The sequence below is a fragment of the Pterocles gutturalis genome, unplaced genomic scaffold, assembly GCF_000699245.1.
Source record: "Pterocles gutturalis isolate BGI_N339 unplaced genomic scaffold, ASM69924v1 scaffold9782, whole genome shotgun sequence".
NCBI lineage: Eukaryota > Metazoa > Chordata > Aves > Pterocliformes > Pteroclidae > Pterocles > Pterocles gutturalis.
The window spans coordinates 50-10,495 of record NW_010115302.1 but is presented as its reverse complement, the minus strand read 5'-3'; the positions used below and the strand labels follow the sequence as shown (position 1 = coordinate 10,495).

General features: G+C 38.0%; 1 protein-coding gene across 1 annotated transcript; it reads right to left on the bottom strand.

Moving 5' to 3' along the window:
* Positions 1 to 3,915: 3,915 nt before the first annotated feature.
* On the bottom strand, positions 3,916 to 9,062 carry LOC104462970 (soluble lamin-associated protein of 75 kDa-like; the record flags this gene model as incomplete). The annotated part of the gene is made up of 5 exons (XM_010075136.1): positions 3,916 to 4,449; positions 5,187 to 5,393; positions 6,238 to 6,403; positions 8,520 to 8,655; positions 9,008 to 9,062. Coding segments are annotated over 5 exons (1,098 nt in total), but the record flags the coding sequence as incomplete, so codon positions are not given.
* Positions 9,063 to 10,446: the final 1,384 nt, after the last annotated feature.

Sequence of the window (10,446 nt, the reverse complement as noted above, 5' to 3'; positions counted from 1 at the left end):
TGTTTTGCTAATGTGGTATGGATTTAATCTCAAGCTTCTTGGTGTTTTCAGAGTAGCAGTTTCCTGGTTTAGATATATTGTATAAATAATTCCACTCACAGTCCTAGTGATGGGAAATAGAGCCACCATCTCCCATGATGGCCCACTGTAATAACTAAAGGTATGGAGGAATATACTCACTTGTATACTGCTTCTGGGAAAGCAGAAGAGCTGGAAGAATGCAGCTATAGTCTTACTGCACACTGACATCAGAAATTAATGACTTGGTTTGATACTTGCCCCTACAGAAGCATGGGCTTGAGAACACACTAGCAGCATGGGGATGCAGGGGAGGAAGATAACTAGGAGAGCAGCTATTTCCCCCTCACCTCATGTCTTTCTCTCTCCCCTTTGCCTCTATAAGGGCATTAGTGGAAAGAATAAGGGCTGTAGAGTGGAGCACTGTGGTTCCAGGAAAGAGGAGAACAGTTTCAGAAGTTTAAATTTACGAAGTTATAGGGGATTTAAGATGTGAATTTTGACAATGGTGTGACAGCCCTGATGCTACAACTACTTGTAGCTATTTTGGTGGCTTTAAGAAACATACAAGAAAACTAACTCATCAATATGTATTTAGCTTGCATCCTCAAAATACAAGAAACAAAAGCTGCTTCTAATCTGGAAGCTTTCAGTGATGCTGTATTTAACTGCCTCAGTCAAGAATTTGGTGGTAAACAAACTTAACACAATCACTAAAAATAATCATACTCACTATTTTATATATCTACTCTTGAACAGCACTTCAAGCCAAAGACCTTTTAACACAAATTACAAGTCAAATCCTTAGAAGCTTTCTCCAGTTCATGAGGGCACTCCTAACCCTCAACATTGTAAGAAGGAAACTTTTAAACAAAACCTCAAAGATCAGAAGCCAGAATGTTAACAGGTTTGTATTGAGGCTTTTTACATTAACAGAAGTTTAAGGCTAGAGGCAGTCACACATGCAATAAGCAGGTTGAGTAGCAGATTATGGGATCACAGAGTAGTTAAGATTGGAAGGTATCCCTTGAGATTGTGTAGCACAAGCCCCTGCTTAAAGCAGAGATGACTAAAGCAGGTGTCCAAGGACCATGTCCAGCCAGGGTTTAAGTATCTCCAGGGATGGGAGACTCCACCACCTCTCTGAAGAACCTGAGCCAGTGTTTGACCACTCTTACAATTTAGAATGTAGGTTTTTTTAATTTTTAAATAGAATTTCTTACATTTCAGTTTGTGCCTACTGCCTCTTGTCTTCTCACCAGGCATCACTGAGAAGAGTCTTGCTGCATCTTCTTTATACCCCCCCACTAGGTATTTGTAAACAAAGATCCTCCCAAGCTTTCTCTTTTCCCATCTGAACAATAGCAGCTCTCAGCTTCTTGTATGACAACCCCTTAATCATCTTCATGACCAATCATGTTCCAGATCTAAAACTGTGGCTGAGAAGTCAAGCTAGCTGCATTTGTACCAAATTTCTCACTTTTCTTATACTATCCCATAGAGGCAGTACTTCAACTATTTTAGTACTTCAATTATATATACTATCAAAGTATTCTCTTACAGGCTGTTTTGTTAGTTTAACACATTGCCCTAATCTAGGCTTAACTTACTATGATTTTTCACTTCTTTGGGTAGTGACAAGTGATTTGAAACTAAGAGGGTCACAAGCCAGTAAGTCATGTACTTGGAGAGAGGGCATTTTGTCAAAACAGATAAGCCTCCGTTTATGTTTGTGCTGCTTTACCCTTTATTGCATGTTAACAAATAACATGAATATAATAAATTTTCTACAGCTGTCTCAAGAAAATTACTACATTTTGTTCTATAAATACATGATTTGTTAGCTGAATAACACAACTGTTGCACTTAAGAAATGTACCACACAGTAGGGAGTGTGTTACAACATTTCTAGTTGGCTTGTCCGCAAACTCCATTAATAACTGCTAAGTTTACATCACCTTGAATAGTTGGTATAAGCAGCAGAATGCATGCTGTAGCATTCAGAACAGCCTATTCTACCGTCTTTGTAAAAGTCTGATGCATAAACTAATCATGTATAGGAAGTTGTTTCAATTGATAAAGATTTTTCAATTAGTAATTTGAGCTTTTAAAGGTCATTGGTAGAAGACATTGTAAAATGATGCTAGTTCTACTGAACCACTTTAAAACATGCCTTCTGTATAGCAGAAAGGACTCGCAACACTAAAAACCAAGCAAAAAATAACTGCAAAATATAAGTTTAATTACTACTTCAAAACATTTCAAAAGCAGCCAAGACAGTACTAAAGAAAGGAAAAACCAACACTATAACAAGCCTTTAGTACAATAGTCTAGAATAGCAACACATCTTTCATAAGATTTATAAACAGGGTATCACTAGTTTAGAAAACATTGAACACCACATTTGTGAATGTAAATTTAGAAGTGTATCCTCTTGGAAATAAAATTTCAGAATAGTCACTTGAAACAGAGAAGCTGATATTTAGGCCTATTTGTTGCTATGTTTAACATAGTAGGGTCGATGATGTTGTACATGATCAATTTGATTACTGACATTACAAATGAAATGGTATAAAAAAGCAACAAACCAAAGTCAGACATGATTTCAAATAAGTTAAAAGCACTTTTTAAATATGACATGTATATGTTCTCATGTAAAGGGCTATATGGGAAACATGGGAACAGCAAGCAAGTATTCTGCATGAAATGAAAATAAACCAAAAGTGAATGTGTGAGAAGCAAGGAAATCCTTTTAAAAATTAACAAGCAGTACAAGAGAGACATTTGAACAAATGCTGGATTCCAATACAAAACCATTTACCATTTAAGTGCAAGACTGAAGTCACAAAGTAATGTTCTCTCTATTCCTAGGCCAAATATAGCTAAAAATAATGCTGCTTGCTTTCACTCTATGCATACAGTTCCACAGCATGTTGGTACAAACTTGTATAAAGTTGATGTTTTAATCACTGATTGCTGGTGCAATAAGATCTTAAAAATTCTTTAAGAGTTTGATGGTAGTAAGACAGTTAACAGACCAAAAAAAAAAAATCATTCAAGCCTAAAAACTGACAGTTTTCACAAGGTAAAACATATGCAAGTAGTCAGGAAGGCAGTTCAACCAATTCCATATGCATACTGTACTCCACACTCCATACACTCTGGAAAAACCTGGGCTTACAGAGATGCTTGCTTTGGAAACTACAAATAGTTTACTGTGTAGGCATCTCTTAATCTTCATGAAAAGAACCTCATTATCAGTGTGCCATGGCAGATACTGCGCTGACCATGTTTCTAGTGACTCAGCTGTTTCAAGTGATTCTCATGTAAGACAGATGCTGCTTATGTTGTTTTGACCTACTGAGTTATACCTTCTTGTGTATTTTCAGACCTAGAATTACACTCTTTTAATCTCATCTGAGAAAAATCTATGGGGAGGGAACAAGAAGCGAGGAAGGATTTTTCTTGTTCTGCTTCTCTCCACAGCAGAGAACACAAAGTTATTTAAAAAAAGCCGAGAGTGATGTCTGGCCTCATGGAAGTTTATGGGAATTTGAGAGACCTTGAAAGAGCCAGGATTTTAACACTCCATTTTTCTTCCACGACTGCCACCTCAAATATGCAAATTGTTCCCTTTGCTAGCACAACAGTATTTATTCAGCATGTATCCTTTATAAAAGGAGGAGACTGGCTGTTTACTTTCACATTCTGATGAAGCTCAGTGTCTAGTGGTTAAAAATTCAAGAGAACTTGAGGAAAGGTGATAAATCCCAAGAGGAAGTCCAACCCAGAACTTTAAACACATGTCCCATTGTCCCACATGGTTTAGTTACACCAATTCTACAGAAAATAATAACTTTCTTATAAATAGATGAATTAACAATCAATATTTCGTTTTTAAGCTGGTTTTCCTTTTTTCTTAGGTGGACCTTTGTAGCCTTTGGCCTTTCTTCGCAAGTTTCTCCGATCTACAACAGGAACCTCAATTTCTGCTTCCTCAGAGCTGCTGTCAGCAGCCCGCTCCACTGCTGTCTGTGTGTACTGATCCATCTGCTCAGGCTCTTCTGAGTGTTCTTCCAACTGGTTCTTCTGTCCTTCCTGTCCAGAAGGCTGCTGAAAAGGAACACCCTCAAGTTCAACCACTATCAATGAGCTCTGACTCAAGGCAACAGAGGCCTCCTGTGAGTTGTGCTCTGCTTCCTCATTTTGATCTTCCAATGAGGAAGATGTTTTGGGTGATACACTTTCAAAAACACTATCATCTGCCACTTCACAGTGGGGCAGGCCACTGTCAGAGGGCTCTTCCTCCGATGCTGAAGCAGCTGCACTTTCAATGATGATCTTTTCAGATTCTTGCTCTTCTTCAGTGCCCTTCTGCTCTACTGTTGCACCTTCCTCAGTCAGCACTTCTGAATCATTTGCATTTAAAACCTGGGAGGGGAGGGGAAAGGTGCCAAAACAACCAACGGGACAATTAATTGACGATACAAGAGGCTGAACACCTACTGCCCCGAGGTAGAAACCTCAGGATATTTTGGCATTCAGCAGTTTTTAATACTACATCTACAGTCAATAAACCAGACCTTTCTTCCTTTTCACACAAGACTATTCTGTGCACTGCATTTGACATCCAGAGTTGCTTTCCTATTTTCAAATTAAAATTCTTCAAAGGATACAGTAAAAACATTCTGAAACTAATCCCAGGGGAAAAAAATTAATTTTAGACATATACAGTTATCATTTTGCTAGTATGTAACAATCTGCTTTTGCACTATAAACAAAAACCAGTAAAATTTATGTTCTAGAAGGGTATTTTACCAGTAATTAATTGCCTGTACACTTCATTGGGGCAGAATTACTACACAAAATAAGGATGTGGCTTTTCACCTGTATCCAACTAATACTTAGTGAGAAAGAGTTGTTTCATTACTGCCAAGGCAAATTGGTGCAAATTATCTTTATTTTTGGTATCACATGCATATATGCCCCACTTCTGTATATTAAAACAGAAACAATGTAAATCCATAAACAGAATATACTAATATCTGGCCTAATAATTTCATATGATGGTAGGGGCTGCTTTCTATCTGTTACTTAACAAAAGAAAAAACAGCAAGATATGTACACTCTGAAAGAAAGATGACCTCAGTTTGTTTCAATTCTCTCACCTTCTCTGATACAGTGTCTTCTGACGGTTTTGCAGGAGACTCAAGAGTTGACATTACAAATGGCATTACAGTTCTGCTTCCTTGAATCTCAGACTGCAAACTTGATTCATCACTTAGAACTTCATCTCCTGTTTCCTCTTCAGCTGTAAGGGAGGTTTTGGCAGTTTCTTCTGTCACCTCACCATTAAGAGGTTCTGATGGAGTTTCCTTAAAAAAAAATAAATCACATTTCTAAGTCAAGATTATGCCCAGCCATTGTCCCCCAACACCAGTGGGTGTATCTGTGATCTAATTTTGCAACTCAATGTGAGAAGCAGATAGGTTGGGTATCTAGAAATGTGTACTAAGAAGGCAGAACTCAGTGCAGAGTAGCTAACTTAACCAGCATATTAGCTTGGTGGTGTCACCTGCACTAAACTTCTGACCATACCTTACACTGTTGGGACCCAAGCCAAGCAGTTTTTATGCATCTCACAAGAATACATGCTGCAGTCATTCCTTGAACCCAACATAGTGTAAGATCCACTTTCTCACTGATCAGTAAGAACATAAAACCCTGGAGGCATTGCTAGGCACAAAGGGTACTCACAGATTTAAATTCAAGGTGTTAACACACCTTAGATAAAGGCAAGCTTTAAGTGGAGAAGTAGAAAGAGCCAACAGTAGTCACTGAAGCATACCAGCTATTGGCTTCTTCAAATAACTTTTTTTTTTTTAAATTAGAGATAGTGGATCAGATCTTGACCTTACTCCAGTTCTCTGGAATATCTGACCAGGAGAAATAAATTAAGAAAATTGGGTTGCCAGACAAGCTAGAAATTCACCTTACTGAAGATCCTATGAACTCTATTTTTCAAAATAAGTATAATGGAAGATTCCCTGAAACTAATTCTATACTGGCCTTAGCTTCTCAGGCATACTTCTCAACAATTCATCAGTATGAAAATCAAACAGTTGATAGTCACATGGATCAAGGCAACAAGGATGATATTTAACAAAGTCTTTACTTATATTCCAAACTTATCTACTATCGCTACCACATCCAGCTCACCTCTTTCTCACTCTGTTTCTCAGGGGGTGATACATGTAGCTCTGCTTCTGATACAGACTGGCCCTTATTTTCAACAATCATTTCCTCAGCCTCCTCAACAGTATCCTCCTCAGGTACTTTTAAGACATCTTCAGAGCTTCCAGATGTGTAGGCAGGAAGTTCTGGCCTGCAGCAGGTATTAAGATATATCCTTTAATCTTTTAGATTAATATGGAATTTTGTTGATCTCAGCAGGGAAATTCTTTCATAACTAATTATATAGTGCTGTATCATGTGCTTACCATAGGAAAAAAAAATCTAGAAAGCTAAATATCTAAAAGTTACTAACTACTCATCAGAAAAAAAAAACATCAGCTAGGAAAAATTGTTTTGGCAATTATAAAACAAAGACATCTATCTCACTTGTATTTTATGGGAATAAAAGTCAGAAGTTTGCTTGAGTTTGTTATTTTTAATTTAGAAAGCAGTAATCCATTACATATTTGGAAGCCACAGAGGGGTGAGAAAGGAAGCAGCTTCTCCCACCCCCACTGTAGAAACAGTTTAAAATTATGGAGTTACAAAAGCAAATATGTTTGTATAGTTATTGAATATACATATATTACAGAGACTATGACTGGAAAAGAATTCAAGGCAATAAACACACCATGGCTAAAGATTCAATCAGACAGATTAAAGTAGCAAATAGCTAAAGGTAAAGCTCTGATGCACCTGATAGGTAGTAACACTATCTTAAACATTCAGTTCTCTTTTTTGAGATAAAACTTAAAATAAACTGGAAGTATTATATACAAGCAAAGAAAAAAGTACATGCAATAGATTTGCAGGAGGCTGCTTCACAATATCAAAGTAAAGGCAGTATTGGAGGATTTTATCCCAGGTGCCAGTCTGGAGATGAAGGTACTCCACAGGAGAAAGTCCCTGACAGAAGACTGCTGCACTTGTTAATGTGCATGGAAGGAGAGAACCAAGCTGATATCTTGCCCTGTTGCCATCAGGATTCCCCCTAGCTCTGCTCACAAAATCCATGTTGCACACCTTGTTCAAAGGAGCAGTGGCACCTTGTTGACTTCATTTTACAAGGTCCAAAATACTGACATTCAACAAAAGGCTAGTCTCCTCACATACCAACTAGCCTATTACTAGTACTAACAGGCCAAAGTATTTCTCAACCTGTGGCAGTGTCAAACCATTTGGCCATATGGCCTGTCTGAACCAGCTTAGGGTGGCACACTTTTTTTGGAATGCAATGCTTCTGTATTTCCACAGAGCAATTTGAACACAAAAATTAGGTTGTACCTAGCTGAGGACCTCAGCTGCACAGGAAAAAAAAATTGTTAAAAGAACCCTAACAGAAGAAGTTTGAGGGATTTCTCAGAAAACAATCAGGTTATCGTTAGTTCTTCAAAAGAGGCCTTTGGGATGGGTTTTTTTGGAAGAGAATAAGAGAGGGTGAGAGAGACAGGAGGCGGGGGAGATGGTGTGTGTCTATGAGCGTTCACTCATGCACAGGAAGGGGCAGGATGGAGCAATTAATTTATTTATTTTAAATAGCCACAGTTCTGCATTCTGGATGGAAGCTGGTGCAAATCAATACTTCAGGCCCTGTCTTGTATGAATTGTTATGGCACACAAGTGGCACAATTCTTCACATCCCCATTTGACAATTATGCAGGATAACATTCTTTAAGTTGGAGACAATTTTTCCCCCCGCCCCAGGACGTAAATTTGAATAAGATGGTTTTAAATTAGAATTTGTCTAAGCAAAGGGCTTTACTTTGAAGATGGGTGGCTCCCTGTAACTCTTTTGTTATTAAGTCACTAGCAGTAATCAGCTCCCAAACTAAACAGTTAGATTTTATTTTACTGCAATATGCCACCATAACAAGAGGTTAGGAAGAGACACCTCTTCAAAGATCACACATACCATTATGGATACATGTTCAGTTATATTATTGCAAGAAACTATAATGTATGAATACAGATGTTTTTACCTTCATGCAGACTCAGTTACAACACAATACCCTCAGCCTTCATTGCTCTGATTGTTATTTCTAGTATCTGATGAATTTTCAGAGGCACTACATTTTGGTGCAATCACTCTTCAGGTGATATCTCAATTTTCTCTCTCACATCAGGCTTTATTTTTAGTAATTTTGAAATCAAGCAAGTAAAGTAGGAAGAAAAGAGAAGAAATACCAAGTAGCACACTGTGAGACACTGATGTAGTTTGACTTCTGAAGAAACAAAATAAAGAATCAGTAGAATATGGGCTCCTCTACCTGCTTTCTGACACATGGGCTTTTTCCTTTTCAGTTAGGGATGTTTGAGTTCCAGCTTCCTGGTGACTTGTTCCTATCCTGGGGCGTTTTAAACAACTGCTCTGTGCCCAAATGAGAACAGCAGCTACGTTAGGACCTTAGGGAAAAAACACAACAAAACAACAAAATAAATGCCAGTGAACAAATACAGTCCAAGATCTGCATATGATTTTTCCTACTAATATTTTGTTAAAGACACTGAGTGCAAGTAAAACAGCATTTCCTGGTGGCACTTTTGTTCTGAATACCTATGCATAATATCTTCACCAAGACTCAGCGATTTTATCCAAAGTCCTCCAAAAAGTTGGGAAATTGAGCCTCAGCACCTAAGAGGAAGGCATGTTTTTACACGCTTTGCAAACGAATACACCGAGATTGAAGCATTAAAAGAGCCTGCTAACCTATTAATCCACAGTAATCACAATACTAATAATCAAGGGTATTTTTACCTTCAGATGTGCTTGCATGGGCATCTGTTGATTCTTTACCTTTTTGAGAGACAGCCTGTGAAACAAGAGCAAAGCTAATGTTATCGCAAGAACTTCTGAACTGACTGAAATACCTTGATCTCCCTATCTGTGATTGCATCTTTATAAAGCACTATTTCATAGCAATGATCCTATGGAAGAGCAGCTACAAACATTCTGAATTTAAGATACTTACATGAAATTATCTTTATTACAAGGATGGATACTTTTCCTGCATTTTATTTCTAACCTCAACATACGAGATAAGACTTGAAAGTAGCCTGTCATTATAAACAACGCTACCAAGTTTTCCAAACCATTCTGCTTATAAAAGGTGTCCACATAATTAAATGCTAGAAGTCTTTTTTTTGTTTCCTCTTTCTGTATAAACCCAAGGGACTACATTACAGCAGCTGACAAAATTTAACAGGAAAGTTTTATTTATATTTTTATTGTACTTTGTAGTCTTATTTTTATCATGGCACACATGAGAATATAGCAGCCCATATTAAAAAAAAGATCAGACAAGAAAAAAACAGAACTTAGTGATTAAGCAGCAATGCAGGTTACATGCAGTCAGCACAAGAGGCTGCTTTTGTCAGAGTTCCCTTTCCCTAGAACTCTTTTGCCTCCTGCTCTCCCCTAATATCCCAATACTTCAATTTTTTCTACAAGTTAGCTGAGGACTTGATACTCTCAAGTGGGTACAAGCTGTACACATTACAACAAAGTTATGTACATTGCTTTTTCTTAGCTGCTGGAAGTAATCTAGAACTGGGAATAACCAGCATCCAGGTGTTCTGCCACCCTTCTAGTTTCACTTCCAGTACTACCCAAGGTGGCCAGCAAAAAGTGGCCATATCTACATTCTGCTGCTTGAAATAGTTTCAGGTGAGTTTTAAATACAAGAATTTGTAGACTAATGACAAATTATTCTAGTATTAAAACACACAAAATAGGGACCACTAAGTGAAAGGTGAAAATGAAAGTTGGGGAATGTTTTTTCCTGGTCTGGGGGAAGGCAGGTATCCTGGTTCCAGCTGGGATGGAGTTAATTTTCTTCTTAGCAGCTAGAATAGCTCTGTGTTTTGGATTCAGTATGGGATTGATTTCATAATATACTGATTGTGTCAGCTGTTGCTAAAAAAAAATCAAGGACTTTTCAACTTTGCATGCTCTGCTAGTGTGCACAAGAAGATGGGCAGGAACATAGCCAGACCAATGGACCCAAATTGGCCAATGGGATATTCCAAATCATGCAACATCATGGTCAGTGTATAAATGACTGGCTGGGAAGCGCTTGCTGTCTTCTGGGATTGTGGTTTCAGGATTTTCTCTCCTCCACGACCACTAGCCAGGAACAGGGTGGGCCTTGGTCAGCAGCTGGTAAGCAGTTGTACTGTGCATCACTCATTTATTTA